Source organism: Biomphalaria glabrata, chromosome 2, assembly GCF_947242115.1.
Source record: "Biomphalaria glabrata chromosome 2, xgBioGlab47.1, whole genome shotgun sequence".
NCBI classification, from domain to species: Eukaryota; Metazoa; Mollusca; class Gastropoda; family Planorbidae; genus Biomphalaria; species Biomphalaria glabrata.
Window position 1 is genome coordinate 13557271 of NC_074712.1, and position 19233 is coordinate 13576503.

The 19233-nt window shown below is 31.9% G+C and overlaps 1 protein-coding gene across 8 annotated transcripts; it reads left to right on the forward strand.

Moving 5' to 3' along the window:
• Positions 1 to 270: 270 nt before the first annotated feature.
• On the forward strand, positions 271 to 19204 carry LOC106063580 (zinc finger protein OZF-like). 8 transcript variants are annotated; one of them, XM_056019199.1, is made up of 4 exons: positions 271 to 486; positions 6159 to 6436; positions 6746 to 6913; positions 9502 to 11311. In XM_056019199.1, exons 2-4 carry the CDS (start codon positions 6293 to 6295, stop codon positions 11098 to 11100), a joined length of 1911 nt encoding a protein of 636 aa, XP_055875174.1. In that variant the 5' UTR covers positions 271 to 486; positions 6159 to 6292; the 3' UTR covers positions 11101 to 11311. The 8 variants fall into 8 exon arrangements, with proteins under 8 accessions (XP_055875174.1, XP_055875173.1, XP_055875176.1 ...); XM_056019198.1 differs by lacking the exon at positions 271 to 486 and adding an exon at positions 3229 to 3379; XM_056019201.1 differs by lacking the exon at positions 271 to 486 and adding an exon at positions 3230 to 3379 and having other exon boundaries at positions 6282 to 6436.
• Positions 19205 to 19233: the final 29 nt, after the last annotated feature.

Below are 19233 nucleotides of genomic sequence, written 5' to 3' on the forward strand. Positions count from 1 at the left end.
AATATAGAATATGTTCTTCCTGGAGTTAGTGGGAAAATTGTAGACTCCCGGCCTTGACAGCAAGGGAGTCTAGGGGAGCGCTTCGAGCTTCCCCAGCGCATGACGAAGCCCCGCCGCCAAGCACCTCTTCCGGTATTGAAAGCCAACAACATGCACATTCTGAGGTATCTACAGTGCATTATCCTACTATTAAAATGTTTTATTTTAAAAACCTAATTTACTATTCTTACTTACTTAGATCCTCCCGCGTCGTTCGGCGCATTGGGCACAAGCTGCTTTCACAAAAATCTTTGGCAATGTCTGAGGCCTCGTCTCACCTGCTTTGAGGACCGCCATGAAAGTTTACGCCAAGTTGTGCTAGGATGTCCCTGTTTGCGACGCCCTGTCACAACCTTACTAACGGGTCTCCCAGATCGGCCTAGGATTTTCTTGATTGAGACCCGATCTCGATAACTGACTCCTAAAAGTTTAAAAGAACAGACACAGGTAAGACTCCTAAAATCATAAAGTCTTTTCAATTTTGGAAGATGACTATTCACTGCACTTAATTAATGGGAGCCCAGCCACTGGTAGAAATGTATAATCTCTCTTGGCCACGCTCTTGGAATTGGGTGACTGTAGTTTACTTTACATTTTATATCGAAAAGGGAAGTTTCTATATCATCTGTTGGGGAAATTTAAACTAAAAAATCAAAATCCAAAAAAAAAACAAAAAAAAAAAAAAACCCATGAGCTACGCTCATATGAATTATATCTAGTGACTGTAGATTTAGAATAATATTGAAGAGAGAGGTTTTCAACCTCAAAACTCTCTGTAATGGTGATTTTAAACTTAAAACCATCTGGAGGGGTTTTAAACTTAAAAATAAAAAAAGTCTCTGGAGGAAGGGGGATTAAACTTAAAACCCCCATTGGCTTGGCTACGCTCATAGAATTTTTATTATGTAATTTGCTTTTTTTATATGGAAGATGTATTTTTTAGCATCAAACCCCAATGAAGGTGTGGGGTTTAAGTCAAAACCCCTTTTGGCAACACTGATAGTATTTTCAGTGTGTAATTTCCTTTTTTTTTTTAATATTGAAGAGGTTGTGTTGTTGTTTTTTTTTCTGGCATTTTGAGTGCGTAATTCGCTTTTTTTTTTATATATTGAAGAGGTATTTTCTAGCTTCAAACCGCCACTGTCCTGTTGGCTCATATTTCTCACGGCTATGGCCAAATTTCGATTCACGGTGTAAAAACAAAACCCCTCTTGGCTACGCTTATAGAATATGATGACTGATGAATGGATAGTCATATATTGAAGAGGGGGTTTTATCGTTACTTTCGGAGAGGGGTTTAAAATGAAAATCTTCCCTAGCTGTGCTCTTGGAATTTGAGGATCGTCGTTTGCGTTTTTATTTTTTTTTATTGTTTCATAGAAGAGGGGATTTTAACTGCAAAAACCCCTGGTAGGGGGTTTAAACTCATCTTAATCCACACCTTCCCTGCTCATAGACTGTGTCCGATTGATTTTAAGAACCTAGTAAGATTGACCTACACATGTAGGCCTAGTGTATTGTACTTGTGTAGTCGATGATACTATTACTATAAGACCACCTGCGTTTTTTTTCATTGCGCGTTAGGCAATAAATGTTGAGTGGTCAGACAAGAAAATAACACACTGGCATGGTTAGTCAAGCATGTACGTAGATATATCTTTAGGATAAGATAATTTTATTGATCCAATCAAATCGAAATTCAGTTTGACTACAATTGACAACATCAGCGTACCTACTGTACAATAAAAGCATAGATGAACAATTCGAACAACAACACTAAAACAGTTACAAGCCCTCCCTGCCCAAAAAGTAAATAGACTGTGTGTCCGGCTGCTTTTTCAATCATATAAGTTAAGGAAGCTGAATTTGTACTTAGTGTGCAAGTAACTATCAAGCTTTGACTTGTTTCTCCCCACCCCATCTCTACACACAATTACACATTATCATTCCAAGGGCATTTGAATAAGTGAATTCCATTAGTCAAGGAGCTGTTTCTGCAACCATAGTTTCTAGCATATAGATCTATTTTACTATCATCGTTATCAGAACGAAAAATACCGGTAATTGAAAGAATTGGTGATAAAAAAAAATTGCAGGTGTACTGCACGATATGGTGGACAGAAACACTGTGTTGTGGTCAAATACTGGGTACGCATGAATGGATCTAAGGTAGTTCCTTATTTCTGACCTACTTTAACCAAAGTCACGTGATTGTTGGACAACAAAGAGAAGAATGGCCTTGTCTTCCTATATTTCCGTTGCTGTTGCTCCTCTATTTTTACGAAATTTTACATTTACAAACATTTTAAAATATACAGAGTACATCAACGAACTCCCTGAATGTTCAAATAATTATACGAATGTTTTCATAAAGGGCCAAGAACTGTTTAATGATAGGTTTAAATTATCAATGATATTTCCTTTATAGTCATGACAAGCGTCAACACTTTGCCGATGATAGATCTACATACACACACAGAAGAAGACGTTTTTACTAACGTTCTTGTAAGATTAAAAAAAAAAGCTTGGTATAAACTACACAAAATACATACATATATATATATATATATATATATATATATATATATATATATATATATATATATATATATATATTTATAGGCCTATATATGGGATAATATGCATATTAGTTGAAACATTGTTATTTTCGTAAACTTCAGCTATTTTTTAACGTTATGTATTTCATATTCCGCTAATGCAAATACATTATGCACATCGATTACATTAAGAATTATTTTTTGTTTTGGATACATGATGTATTATTATGTTGTTAAAAGTTCTATCATTTTTAAGAAATTCACTGTGATACTATATACCAAATGTTACATTAAAGTTTCAAAAATGCGTCGACGAAATAGATCTAGATCCATTTTATTACTTAGAAACCAAATTTAACAATGAAAGGGCGGGGTAAGACACATTTGGCCTGTGTAACTGTAAGAGTAGATCTCGATTTATCCTTGACTATCACATGTGTTATTTGTTCGCTAAACAACTTAAGCCTATTACGCACAAGGAAAACTCTTTTTATCTTTTATAACAACTAGTCGACATATCGACTACAAACTAGCCCTAGAGCTATCTGACCAATACACACTGGTCTGCTGTCCAACTTTTAGTGTTCTACTAAAGTTCAAGCTTGTTTACTTTTGGGCAGAGAGGAAAAGGGGGGGGGAGGGTATGAAAGTGTTACTTTTTTTTTCTAGGACTGGTTACCCGAATGCTAAGAACTGTAAGTGTAGTCATTCATTGTAGATCAAGAAATCTTGATCTCAGTATGGCAGATTATAGGCCAACGCTTCGGTACCTTCTATCAAAGGTATAACTATTTGTTTTAGTTGAAACTATTACTTTTATACTGCTCATAAATGCTGTATAATAAAGTACACAAAATTGCAAGTCCCAAATGTTCGTTTCATAAAACTATTAAAACTCTTTAATCGGCCGGTCTATATTTATTTATGTCTATGATTCTGTCTTAGAAATATAGATCTAGATTCTAGATTTAGATTTAAATATTTTAAATATAATTAAGTCACATTAAATTTAAATGATTAAGTGTATCTAGTCTAGATCTAGATTAGTAATGGTATCAACTTTGTCACTGCCCGCCTGAGTCACTGTGACTGTGTGGTGAAATTGGTCAGTTTGGATCAGGATCATCAGTCAGTCATCATCAGTTTAGTTGTGACTAGTGACACTACTCTACTGTCACTAGTGTTAGTTAGGTAAAACTAAAACTATGCTATTTAGATGTTAACTAAACTAGATTGTAACTAGATCTACTCTAGAATTAGATCTAGATTATCTCTAGTGACTCTAGATAGCTAGATCTACTGACTGGCTATTGTCTAGATCTAGAATCTAGAGATTCTAAATAATTCTATGTGTATTAATTCTGGATTAGATCTAGAGTATAGATCTAATACTACTAGACTCTAGTAATAGACAAATAGATCTCTAGGCCTAGGGCTCTAGTCTCTGGCTCTAGTACTCTAGTGAGTCTAGTCATAATCTTAGTCGTCTTAGACATGAAGTGATGGTCTAAAGTCTAAAAAAAATCTATATTTATAATCTATAACTATAATAGATCTTGAGATATATTTAAATATAATAATTAATATAGATCTACTTTTAATATAGAGATCTAGATCTAATAACTAATTATTCTAATAATTACTAATATAGACTATTCTAGACTATGAATACTAGTAACTACTAAAACTAGATTCTATGATACTAAAAAATTGTCTCTGAGTTTGTATCGAGTTTATTTCAATAGATCTAGAATTTTTTATTAATTTATTTTATAGCACTTAAGGCTACGATTAAGACTGCCTTATTTATCCTTATGGAAATTTGTTGTGATTACAAGGACTCTTTTATCATGTATAAACTTATAAAGACAACACAACAGAACAGATGTATATATATATACAACATTAAGAGTACAACTGTTAAAAAAAAAAATCCTAATAGCATTGAAAATCTAGATGCTAGATCTATTTGTCGCTATGTCGCCTATCTTCAATTCAAAAGGGGTCAAAGAAAAGATTACAATTAATTTAACCAAATTGATATTTTATTTCGAGAAAAAAATACCAAGATAAATGTAGAAAAGAGGAATGGGAATGTGCATGAAGGACTAGCTTTCTAAATTTTGGTTGGAGGAGGGGATGCTCAGTAAAAGTGCTTTTATTATCAACAGGCTAAAAATGTGAGACTCTGTATATGTCGAAGGCACTTTATGAAGCAGGTCTTTCCAAATCAAGTCTATGTGGGGAAAATTACGATGCAAAGTTAAAAAAAAAAAGAAACGGGTTCCAGAGAGAGAGAGAAAAAGAGCAGGATGTAAAATTTCATAGTAACTGATACACTAGTTCACGGGCTAAAAATGTATGTGTTGATAGTTAAAATGTGGCCCATTTTTTTTTATTTTTTTTTTTATTAAAAAAAGGAAAAGAAAGGGGTAATCCAGTCAATATAAAGCCAATAAAGCCTAGGAACAATTCTTGCCATAATAAACAATGAAACGCCTAAGTACAAATCAATGGATTTAGCTGGAACCTATAGCTAGTAATATAATTTTAAAAAATTAAAGTTCCCCTTTTAGACCTTGTGATCTCTTAAGGAGATGATGTAAAGGTCACCCGTTTCTGTGGCCCATGGCAACCGAGGGTGTCAAGTGGCCAGCACAATGACCAACCGCCTTTACTTTTCCCCAGCTTAAGTCAGGTATCCATTACAGCAGGGTGGACTCAGGGGCGCTCTAAAGATCCTGAAAGTAAAAATCCCAGGATTCGAACCTGGGATCCTCAGTTTGGAAGCCAAGCACTTTACCACTCAGCCACCACAACTCCTAGTAATATTATAGTAATATTACAAATGATCTAAATTTGTGCAAGTAGAAATAATTTTACTAAATTATTTTTTGTTTAGTTCTATAGTGCTATTTCCTGCTTTAGCGTTTTAGATGTGCAATAATTCTATCACTTGTCTGGACCAGTTGGGAAAAGAGGTGGGAAAAAGGAGGTTTCTGGGTGAATGTAACCTAGATCACTTTTTAAATGCATTTTATATATGTGCTCAAGCCAATAACTAACCACTGAGCTAGCGATGGGCTTATAAAAATAAAATGTATTGTAGTTATCTATCGTTAGTTTCAAACCTTTTTGCAATGACCTAATTTTCTACACAAAGTCTGAAAGTGAATTAACCAGGCCCTCTTTTGGTTTCATCATTCTATCCTACCAAAAACAAATTCATCGTTTCTGTTACTTTAAAAACACACATTTCTTAGCTGTCTGCAAAGTAATATTCACTTAATATTTTCCATTAATTACACATAAATTCACTACGCCATCTCTTCAGAAGACCAGTTAGTCCAACCTCTAGGTTTTAGCACAAAATTCAAAACTCTTGTAAATATTGGCAAGTAGTTACAGTTTCATCTTAGGTTTTTCTTGTTTGTTTTTTTTTTTGTTTTTTTTTTTTTGTTGCAACAACTTGGCAGAGTTTACCTTTCTATACCAGTACTGATAAAAATTTTCATTCATAGAAGTTTACTATTTCCTTGTTTGTTTTTTTTTATGTTGCAGGAATAGCCATTGTTGTAATTGTATAGCCACACATTTATAATGATGCTATGACAAAATTGGATTTATAAACTGACAAATGTCATTCAAAAATTGTTTAAAAGTTTAAGCATTTATTGCTTTTAGAAACTCTTATCATGGATGACATGAAGCATGACTTTACTAATGAACTTAAAACTATCCTAAAAAGTGAGAAGATAGATTGGTCGTTAGAATCAGAAATGACTGACGATACTTCTATGTATGAAACTTCTAAATTAAGTTTAGAAGAACAGACACAGGTAAAACACATTTTATTTATTGCCTAAGGTTAGGGTTAAAAATTGTATTCTCTAAGCTTTATTTGAAACAATTTGGTGATGCATTTTTTTTCCATTTAAAGATAAAACAATTTTGACCATGCTTAGATATGTTGGCCCTTTTTAATTTCTGTTGTTAAGTATATAAACATAGGTGAAGAACCAAGAACATTTATCTTATAGAAGTAATTATAAATCTTATTAAAAAGGGACACTAGAAAAAAAAATAGTCCCTTCACAGCTATATTGAAAATGAGATTTTAATTTATAACTTTAATTCTGTTGAGAAAGAAATCTGATGAACAAATTCATTCAATGCCAATGATAGATGAGTTGAAACAAGACTTTACCAATGATCTATGCAATGTTATGAAAAATGAGAAGACAGAATTGTCTTTACTTCCAGAGACATCTGGATGCAGCTTCATTGGTCAAACCTGGGAATCAATTTTATCAGAGGTAGGACAATTTTTTTTATAATAAATTCTTTAAAAACTGCAGGCTATTTAAAACATGACTTGTAACATATAAAAATAGCAGGACTAAAGTACCAATGTTATTATGAGAAGAGGGTGAAGAAAATATAGTGAAACATTGGTAGGCCCAGATGAGGATTTAAACCAGTGGTTCCAAAACTTTTTTGTCTCGTAGACCCCTTGCCATGTTTTCTGGTTTTAGGTAGACCCCCTTCTTAACATGCACATTTTTTCAAAGTCATCAACATTTTAAAAAATAATTTCTAACCGTAGTGAGTTGAAAACAGAACAAATAATTTAAAGCAACATATAAAGTTATAGAGATCTATCTTTTATATTGATACAATTCAAATTAAAAACCAATGAAAATAACATTGAATATCAAGTCAGCGGAACTGTTTTCATAAATTAATGGGTCGAAGACGAGTAACTGTCGCCTAAACCAGTAACTTCGAGCAGGAGGGGCTCGTTAGCCTTGGCTTGCAGCCCACCTAGCAGAAGGAAAACTTAATTCAAACCTCTTTTGCCTTGCAACTATACGCAAACAATGAAAAACTTTCATGGGTCAAAGCTGAGGAAAAATAGGGTGGCGGCGACCCTTAAGTAGTTTGCAGCACACAGCGCTACACCCTATCAGAACCTTTGACGCCGCTGATCCCAAACTGTATATATATTTATTACTATATATATATGTCGTTTGCAGGAATTACATAAGAAGCTTTTAGTTTTACAGCTATGCCATCCTTGTGCCCTTGAATTGTTTTGTTGCTTAAAGAAATTATTTTACTAATATCAGATGTAGGTTTGTATAATAATAATAATAACAATAATAATCTTTATTGTCCGTATGGAAATTAGTCTTACAATTTGTGCATTACACCAAACAAAAAAATTATAACTATAAGAAACCAAAGTGTACATTCACACCAGACGCACTCATAATTTACATGTGACAAAGTTTAAATCAGATTGTTCTTATTTAATGATTTGATTGCCAGGGGAACAAAAGAGTTTGTGTCTGTTTGTCTTTGCCATCGGTGTCTTGTATCTCTTTTGTGATGGTAAAATCACAAAATCCTGACATAAAGGGTGATTCTTTATTTCGAGGATCTTGTTAGCTTTTTTTTATAGATGTTTGTCTCAAACAACTGCCCAAATGAGGTTTGTTTTTTGCCAATGATTTTACCAGCAGCATTTAGGATTCTAGGAGGCGCGGTGGCTAAGCAGTAAAGCTCTTGGCTTCCGAACCGGGGACCAGGTTCAAATCCTGGTGAAGACTGGGATTTTTAATTTCGGGATCCACCCAGCTCTAATGGGTACCTGACATTAGTTAGGGAAAAGTAAAGGCAGTTGGTCGTTGTGCTGGCCACATGACACCCTTGTTAACCGTAGGCCACAAAAACAGATGACCTTTACATCATCTGCCCTATAGACCATAAGGTCTGAAAGGGGAACTTTATTATTTTTTTTTTTATTTAGGATTCTATAAAGTTAATTTTTATTTTTAATGCTCAGATTGCCATACCAGGCAGTGATATTGAAACTTAAAATATTGCTGATGTGAGCGTGATAAAACATAGCCAAGGCCTTTTCGCTAACATTAAACGAGGACAGTTTTCTTAGTAATCGTAATCTTTGCTGCCCTTTTTTGCTGATATAATCAGTATTTGCAGTAAAATTTAGTTTATTGTCTAGGATAGTACCAAGGTATTTAAAGGTTTGCACTATTTCAATAGTCTCTCCAGCTACAGAAACAATATCATTTTCCTTCTTTTCCCTACAAAAATCGATTACCATTTCGTTTTTTTTTACATTTAATAATAAAAAATTATCTTTACAGTATTTTTCAATGTATTCTATTTCTCTGAAATACTCATTTATGTCTGAGCTCTCTGGTTTGTATAAAAAAGTTTTTAAAACTACAACGGTTGGTAAAATCAATGTTTTATCTATAGTGTTTTCCGTATTTGGCTATAAGTAAAGAGATACTGTAAGACGCTTAAAAAACACCATCTTCTCTATATCATGTTGAAGAGAAATTGTGAGGGAACGAATCCCAATTTGAAATAATCAACGCTGTACAATCTACATTTCTTTGCTAAACATTAGTTACATTTAGACAAAAATAAGTTATTTAAATCATTATTTAAATAAAATACAATTTTTCGTTTGAATAGCAGGATAAATATTTAAAGGTTTAACTAAAGTAAAAAGTAAAGTTCCCCTTTCAGACCTATATTAGTATATGAAAGAATTACATTAATGGGATATACACATTAAAGTCATGACCTGCTGAAATGAAATCCATTATCGTAGACCCCGTGGACATCTCTTAGACCCCCAATTTATGTTTTCCCTTTTGTAGACCCCTTTGAAGTCTTCGTAGACCTCTGGGGGTCTATATAGACCACTTTGGGAATCACTGATTTAAACATTGACCTTGACCCTGTGCCATCGCCTAGCATCAACCAGGTTCCAAAGTACATACACTTTTGCTATCTCACTCTCTAAAAAAAAGAGCATGAAGAATTTTTTTAATAATCGTCAAGTCTTATTTGTTTCACTCTACAGCAAAAAATATATCCAAATCAAGAGATGGCTTCAAACCAAGATAAACCTAGAAACTCTCCTAACAAAGATGTTGTGCATGCTGGAAACTTTAAAGATGAAGAACAATATAGTTCAAATGAAAATAGAACTCTCCAGCTGGTTTCTGCTGAAAAACAATGCTCTACTTCATCAATCTCTAAGAACCATAAATTAATGCATTGCTTTAGAAAAACATTTAAGTGTGACTTATGTCAAAAACAAATGTTTTATAAATCTAGTTTAAAAGTTCACCTGGAATTTCATTGTGGAATCAAAAAATTCAAATGTCAAATTTGTCAAAAAGAATACATTTGCTCCTCAAATTTAAAACTGCACGAGATGATTCATTCTGGTAAAAAGCCATTTAAATGTCAAATTTGTCTAAAACAATTCTCTGCCTCCTCAAGTTTAAGAATGCATGAGATGATTCATTCTGGTAAAAAGCCATTTAAATGTCAAATTTGTAAAAAAGAATTTACCAGATCCTCAAATTTAAAGGAGCATGAAAATATTCATTCTGGTAAAAAGCCATTTAAATGTCAAATTTGTAAAAAAGAATTCTCTGCCTCCTCAAGTTTAAGAATGCATGAGATGACCCATAGTGGTAAAAAGCCATTTAAATGTCAAATTTGTCTAAAACAATTCTCTGCCTCCTGGACTTTAAGAACGCATGAGATGATTCATACTGGTAAAAAGCCATTTAAATGTCAAATTTGTAAAAAAGAATTTACCAGATCCTGTAAATTAAAGGAGCATGAAAATATTCATTCTGGTAAAAAGCCATTTAAATGTCAAATTTGTAAAAAAGAATTCTCTGCCTCCTCAAGTTTAAGAATGCATGAGAGGATTCATTCTGGTAAAAAGCCATTTAAATGTCAAATTTGTAAAAAAGAATTTACCAGATCCTCTTGTTTAAAGCAGCATGAAAATATTCATTCTGGCAAAAAGCCATTTAAATGTCAAATTTGTAAAAAAGAATTTCAGCGACCCTCTCTTTTAAAGCAGCATGAAAATATTCATTCTGGCAAAATGCCATTTAAATGTCAAATATGTCTAACAGAATTCTCTGCCTCCTCAAGTTTAAGAACGCATGAGATGATTCACTCTGGTAAAAAGCCATTTAAATGTCAAATTTGTAAAAAAGAATTTACCCAAGCAAATAGTTTAAAGCAGCATGAAAATATTCATTCTGGTAAAAAGCCATTTAAATGTCGAATTTGTCTAAAAGAATTTAATGTATCCTCTAATTTAAAGCGGCATGAAAATATTCATTCTGGTAAAAAGCCATTTAAATGTCAAATTTGTCTAAAAGAATTTACCCATTCCATTAGTTTAAAGCAGCATGAAAATATTCATTCTGGCAAAATGCCATTTAAATGTCAAATTTGTCTAAAAGAATTTACTGTATCCTCTAATTTAAAGTGGCATGAAAATATTCATTCTGGTAAAAAGCCATTTAATTGTCAAATTTGTAAAAAAGAATTTACCCATTCCATTAGTTTAAAGCAGCATGAAAATATTCATTCTGGTAAAAGCCATTTAAATGTCAAATTTGTAAAAAAGTTTTACCCAATCCTCTAATTTAAAAAGACATGAGATAATTCATTCAGGTAAAAAGCCATTTAAATGTCAAATTTGTCTAAAAGAATTCTCTGCCTCCTCTACTTTAAAAAGTCATGAGATGATTCATGGTGCTGAAAAGCCATTTAAATTTTAAAGTTGTAAAAAAGAATTTACCCATTCCTCATATTTAAAGCAGCATTAAAATAGTCATTCTGGTAAAAAGCAATTTAAATGTCAAAGTTGTCTAAAAGAATTCTCTACCTCCTCAAATTTAAAAAAGCATGAAATGATTCATAAGTTGTAAAAAGCCATTTTAATTGTCAAATTTGTAAAAAAAAAAAATAATAAAAAATTAGCCAATCCTCTAATTTAAAGGAGCATTAAATTATTCATTCTGATAAAAAGCCATTTTAATGTCAAATTTGTCAAAGCTAATTCACTACATCATCAGCTTTAAAACATCATATAATGATTGCTACTTGTAAAAATCTATTTCATTGTCTAATTTTGAAAAGTAAAAGCAGTTGGTATTTTGTGCCTGCCACATGACACCCTCATTACCTGTGGGTCACAGAAACAGATTCCCCTAACATCATCTGCCCTATAGATCATAAATTCTGACAGGGGAACTAATAAGCTATTTCAATGCTTAATTAGTCTAAAATAATTCACTCATTCCTCAAAATTAAAAAAGCACAAGATAATTCATTCATTCTGGTGAAAAGCCATTTGAAAGTAAAATGTAAAAACAAAATCCATTTTTTAAACAGCACCAGATGATTCATTATGCTAAAATATCATTGTTGAATTTGTAAAAAAAAATCATGTAGTTCTCTTATTTAAGAAAACTTGAGGCTTCATTTTGGTAAAAAGCCAGTTACATGAAATTTTTCTCAAAAGAAACTCACTCATTCCTTATTTTTTAAACGGCATGAGATGATTTACATATTTATACACATAAAATGGCGATTCTTTAGCATATAAGCCGTTTTGTGTACTAGAGTTTGCAAAAACAATTTTCATTGTCACAGGGCAGAAACTTTTTCTGTGTGGGCATGTTAAAGACAAAGTTTTTATTGTCAGTAAATATCAATAGCATGAAAGATTGAGCAACAGCTGCTAACAACACATAGGAAGGGGACACCCTGAAGCTCTTTTGGGAGGAATTTTCAAATCAGCTTGATGCTGTCCTGGTAGTGGTGGTCACATTGAGCAGCTTGGACTAAAAACTTGAAGTTATTTAAGAAATTTGTGTCTTATCAGGCATCATTTTTTTTTAGTTTTAAATATAGCACAATGGTTTTGGCATATTCTTTTTGAAGCATTATTGTGCAGCTTAACTAATATTTATTCAGATTCATCCAGAATTCCAAATGTCACTTACATTATTTTTTTTTTTTTTTTTTTTTTGATAGAACTAGTGATTCTAAGACTGAGGATACCAAACTTATGCTCATATTCAGAAAGCTTCACATTTGTTCAAATTTTTGTTACAGTTTTTCCTTTTTTTGCCTTCATAATCCAGTGTTTTTGATGGCCATTTCAAGAATAACTATTAGACTCCCAAAGATGAAAGATAGCATGCTCTACTTGTTGTTTAGACTAAGACTTAGGTCCTCCTAGGCCTTTTGGCGCATTGGGCAGTTAGCTTTCTCCACATAGATCTGTCACTGGCAACTTGATGTTTAAGTTGTCATAAAATGTTTTCATTTTATTTACTTGCTCTGAATGGTGCATTTGATCATTTTTAGCATATTTAAAAAAAACAACACCCTAAAAGCTGCTACACGTATGTAATGTTTGTCTAAATGTGGGGTATTATATATCTACAAGAATAAGTTATGATAAATAATACTTTATTTCAATATTTTGAACATTAAATAACATGCCATGGTTTACTGTAACAAAAAAATAATTAGGCTTGTCTTCAGCTCCGAAGATTAATGAGAATGCAGTATTTCCTGTGACTATGCAGTCCCAGCTGTGACCTACATATTTTGCCATTAACCATTTAGAATAATGAAACAAATATGTGTCAATAATTTTACATTTTATACCGCTATCATGTTTTAGGGAACTTTCTGCTCTTCCATTAGAATATGAAGGACATATTATTTGTTCACAATAACATGTATTACAAACTAATGTTAGTGAAAGAGACATTCAATTCATAGTTTTACTTAGATAATTTTTGACATAATGACTTGCTAAGCCAGTTAGATCTATAATGTTCTATGATTTAAACTAGGCTTCTGTTTAATAGTTTTCACAATGAAATCGATTCTTTTCAAATAAACATGTAAACACTTGATGAGTTTTTGTTTGTTTCATGCCTGAAATGAAGATATTATGATAATAAAATATATGATAAATATGTTTTGAATGTCATTTAATATTGATTACACTAGACTTTCTCTGAAACACTTTGAAATGGAGTACCTATAATGGTGATAATAGTCCAAGAATATAGATGACATAAATGAATATTGATAATATATACAAAATGTTTTTTCAATATAGAATGGAATACATGTGTCAGTTGTTTTAAATTTTACTAAATGAACATAAAGTCTTGATTCAATTGAATAATGTTACAGGTCTTACAAAAGGTATTCAATTAATACCTGTACGTTTTTTTTTTAAAGAAATTAATTTATTGTTATTATGATATATTTTAATTATATATCACAGTAACAATTTTTTTAAGTAAATAATTATTGCTTAGGACATAACATGAACTTAACATATGTTGATAAATACTAAGTAATTGTTTTATTTTCTTCAAAGTCTTTCTTTTTTATGTTCATAATTATTAGTCAAATGCAACGCATTGCTTCCCCATCTTTCCAGTACTAATCTATACTATTCTATACACACTAGTGAATAGTTGATGGTTGTCACGTGACCGTACGTTTCGGTGAATGAGGCCCATTCTATAGACTATTCTAAGAAAAGGATTTTTTTTCAAATAGGTTATTAGAGTTTTAGATCTAGATCTAAATGTAATTAATTAACTTAGACACAGTAAGGCTAAGGCCTAGATCTAAATAAGGCTATATATCTACTTATTACATAGTCTAAATAAATTAGTATCTAGATCTAGATTGACTAGATCTAGCACTAGCTAGATTACTAGCTACAATCTAGAGTCTAGATGATACTAAATCTAGATCTACCTTAGTATCTAGAGAAATAGACTTAGAAGGTGATAGATCTCTAGATTTCTATGTATCATTATCATATGTAATAAATTTAGTTCTCAATAAGTCCATAGATCTAGACATAAATATTTAGATCTATAATATATTTATTATAATCTGTGTTCTTAGACTTAGAGGACTTATTAGATGTAGGTCTAGTCCTAGACTAGTACTACTAGTAGACAGACTCTTAAATTATTTTAGATCTAGCACTAGAGCCAACATCTAGAGTGACTAGAGTAGAGCCCTAGAAAAGGATAGATAATCAAGTAGATCTAGAATAATCACATAGGAGTTAGAACTATTGATTTCAAACAAAGGACATAATTATGAATTAAAGGTTTTCTTACTTTTAATTATATTATACTATTTACATCTAATTTATAAAAAGCAAACTAGTATTGTTATTAAAGTAGGCTAATATAATTGAAGTTTTATTTATATTGGGTACAGTATGGCTGACAAACGTAAACGCGCATATGTTCCACATTGGGGCCCAAAATTCCACATTTTCAACCAGAGTGTCTGCTATAGTGAATAGTTGTAAAAAAAAACAACACCTGCTTGATAGATTACTTTAAAAATTAAATTTTTCGCTTTCAGGAAAGAAAAAAAAAACCTGTTGCATCAGAACTTTGAATGATTTAAAATATCCTGATGTCTGATTTTCAATATCTTTTCTAGTTTACGGGACAGACGGACAGACCACACAAAACTAATAGTGTTTATTCCCCTTTTTGGTGGCCGGTAAAAAGTAAAGTTCCCCTTTCACACCTTGTACTATTTGGGATAGATGATCTAAATGTCATCTGTTTTTTGTGGCCCACGGTTAACTTCAAAATAATGAAGATTTTGAGATTTACCTTAAGTTATTTTAATCAATCCTAAAAAAAAAGCAAATTAGATAGAAGATTGAGTAATCTGATGTCAAATACTGAAGAAAATTAGTATTGATTTGTTTCTGGTTAGAGAGGTTGATTTTACATTATATGTGGAAAAACATAATGTGTATCCATATATCTTTTGTGCTGACCACCTTGTTATCACCTACTAAAGCATGATTTCCTTTATTACAGTCATTTGGAGGAGTGCACTATCAGCTCTATAGACTTTTAGTTTAAACTTTTTCATTTTAGAATCTTGTTATCTGGTATTTGATCTCATCAGTTTATCTGTTGTTGTTTTTTTAATGCAGATGAAAAAAAGTTAATACCCCTTTTATGGTGACTGGTCACTTCATCCCCCGGTCATTTCATCCCCTGGTCAGTTCATCCCCCGGTCATTTCATCCCCTGATATTTTCATCATTTGATCATTTTATCTAACAAATTGTAATTTTAAAAAGCATTAAATGAGCAATATTTAATGTATTCCTTTTTTATTTAAATGACAAAATTGTACCACTTTAGATTAGAATAAAATTAAAATTAAATGCCATTAAAAACTATAAAAAATTAGCATGTAAAAATAAAGAGGTAATGTAAAAAAAAAGTGTTTTTGTGTTCATCTACATCAGTAAGATAGATAAGCTATCAATTGTAAGTACAGAAGACGATCCATCGATTCATATTGATGAACAATGTTTGTTATTCTCTTAGCCAGTGTTGCATATTTCAAGGCTAAAAATGACTCGCCCATTTTCAAGAAAGAGCGATTGAAAAATAAAATAAAGTGAAACATGGTCGTACTTTCACCACACCTTGGCCTTTGATGATAAGTTATCAGCGCACGGTCATAAGCATTCTAATCGCACTTCTATCTCTCAAAAGATTTCCACTACTTGCACCACACCTTGGCCTTTGATGATAAGTTATCAGCGGCACGGTCATAATTATTCTAATCACACTTCTATCTCTCAAAAGATTCCCACTACTTGCACCACACCTTGGCCTTTGATCATTACGCTATAGATAAGTACACATCCAGATTAACCATATACCGGTAATATTAGATTTCTCATTAAGAACACAAAGTGGAATAGGAAACACCATAAACGCATTAGTAATATTTCATAAAATGTAAAAAAAGAAAGCATTCTACATAATCATATTTATATATAAAATATTTAATTGGGGATGAAATGACCGGGGAATGAAGTGACCAGGGGATGAAATGACCGGGGATGAAGTGACCGGGAACCCCCCTTTTAAATGTATGTGGTAAAAGTAGGCCTACATGATTCAATATTTTAGTTTTTTAAAAATCTAGCAATGAAAAAAACAACATTGTTATAGATGTTTATTGCTTAAAGGTAAGAAACTGACCAAAAAGATGAATAGAGGCTCTGTATTTTAAAAACTGTATCATCTTTACTGCAAGTATTTGTGTGTTAAATTTACTTAGCATTTTGTCCTGTGTAGTTTCTTACTATTTTTTTCTTTTTTCACAAGTTCTTATTATGAACATGTTCCTAAAATTCAAATGGTCAGTTTCTGGACAGAGTTTTAACAGAGCTGTGAAAAAGAAATTTTTGAGATAGTTGAAAATGAAAAGCAGACTTTTCAAAGATATGCCAGAGGAATTAATTAAAATTAATGAATCGCTGCCTGAGCATTATGTATTGCTCTGGACTATTGTCTTGATGGTTCTAAGTTCAAAACTGCCTCCCGCCATTGTGCAGGAGGTTGGGGCTAGGATGCAATATCATAGTTTCTTAAGGAACATCCGAAACGTGTAAAGCAAACAATGCTTTCAGCATTGTATGCCAATGAACTATCAGCCTCTCTTGTGCATTTCTGCCCGCTAAACCCTTTCCTAACTGCCCTGGACAAGTGATTGAATCATAAGTGTATTGAGAAAGCTAAAAGCATGAAATTGTGCTAAACAAAAACAATTGGTACTTGTGACTTTTTTTTTAGCATTCACTGTTGTAGCCTACATTTTGCTTCACATTTAATTGTTCATTTGTAAAATCTTGCTTTTCGTCATTCTTTATATCACTGTGTGAAGATGATGAAAAGGTGTGGGGGGGGGGGGGTATCAGGATCTTGACAATAAACAAGTGTAAGAGTAACTAACTTCTCTCTCTATGTGAAAAGAAGTGTGTCTTGATTTAAGTCTAGGCTTGCTCTCTCTCTCTCTCTCTCTCATGTATATTATCCCCCAATTACTTTTGTTTTCAGGTTTTAAATACCGGTACCCATTTTATGGAGTCTAGTGGCACCCAGAGAAAAATGTCTTTTTTTGGCCAGACAACCAAGTGATAAACCATGACTCTAATGCCATCAAAGTGTCTCAGTACTTTGCTAATTTCTTTGTGGATGAAGGTCAATCTTTTTTTTTTCGTATTTAAATTAGAGAGAATTTAAGTAAAACTTGTTATTACATGCTCTTAACTACCAATGGATTTGAGTTTTTGGCACAATTTCCATAAATGGATATGTTGGATAGTCCAACAAGGAGTGCCTATTTTGGGTAGAGTAAGGTAGCTGATAATTTATTATTTTTTTTGGCACAATTTACGCCATGTCATACCCAGTAACACTCAATGGTTATTTCCCCTTTGTAGCTGAAGAGCTTAATGTTAAAATGCAGCTAAGTTATAAAAAATAAGGTCCATTCATAGCGCAAGGAACATTCAGATTGAAAATGTAAAACGTTTCTAACAATCATCCAATAGTAGAGAGTTTGTAAAATGTAAATACATGTGTGAAGCTAAGTGTTGAAACAATGAATGAAGAAAACACATATAGAGGCAGCACTACGTTGCTGCTTGGCAGAGTTAGTCATATCGGAGGGTCACTGATTAGTGCCCTGGTCGGTGCAGTTCCTTATTTCGATATATTTTTCAGTTTTCTCTCATTAAAAAATTGTCCCTAGTGCTATATACATCATATGTATTCATTTTTTGTAAACAGTAAAAACTGTAATAGATCTGCAGTGTTTTGGTTTAGCATTAACTATCTTGATTGTCTTTAAATTATATTTGAAAATTTAAAAAAATTGCTTTGATAGATTAATGAGTACTGGTTATAGGTGTAAATGAAGCACAATAATTTTGTTTTTTTTTATTTCTAATTGATATTACAATATTTACAGCTACTATATTACCGGTAATGAAGAGCTCCCATCGCTATAACTCTGTTCATACTGAAGCTCGTGCAGTTATTGAAAATGCTCTGCGTGTTTTTGTTCCTAATTTTAAGGTCTATGAAGATTATTTGTTTAATTATACAAATAATTATTTTAAAAATAAATTTAATGTTGTATCACAAGGTTAATCACATATTTATTATACCATATCAAGAGAGTCTACTTAAAATTAAAAAAAAAACATTTTTGTAACAAATTTTTCAAAGTGAATCAAAAAGTATAATATTTTTTTAATAGTATTTAAAATGGCTATATTTTTTTATTTTTTTCAATACATACAATTTAACTATGTTAAAAATAGTATATTGTTTTATGACAAGTCATTTTTTTAAAGGAAGTTTTTATGTACAGAAATATCACTTTTAAAATCTGGATTTAATTGATATACTATTCAAAGATTTGATAAAATACCTGCGAAATAAATATTACAGGTAAAATCATCTAGTAAATATTACTGAGCCATACATTTTGACATGTTTGAACATTTTGAGAGACCTCTGTGGTAAAGTTTGTTGTGAAACTATTTAACACACTAAGGAAAGCAACCGGGTACTTTTGCTAGACCTTGGGGTATCAGCATAAATGATATTTGGGTACTAGTACTGGTCATTGTGTGTGCCTTAGGCAGCATTCAGTTCCACTGTACCAGTATTTACTTTCATCTAAGCCTGTGTTGATTTTTTTCTCTTAGATAAATTAATATATGTACTATTTAATTGCTTCTTTTTGTTTATTTACTGGTACTTCAGAACAGTAAATCAGTTTATGCTCCACATATTATGTCATTGAACATTTAATTAAAAGAATGTTTTCTATAATTCTTGTTTTCATGTGTATTTTTTGGGGGGATGGAATTTACT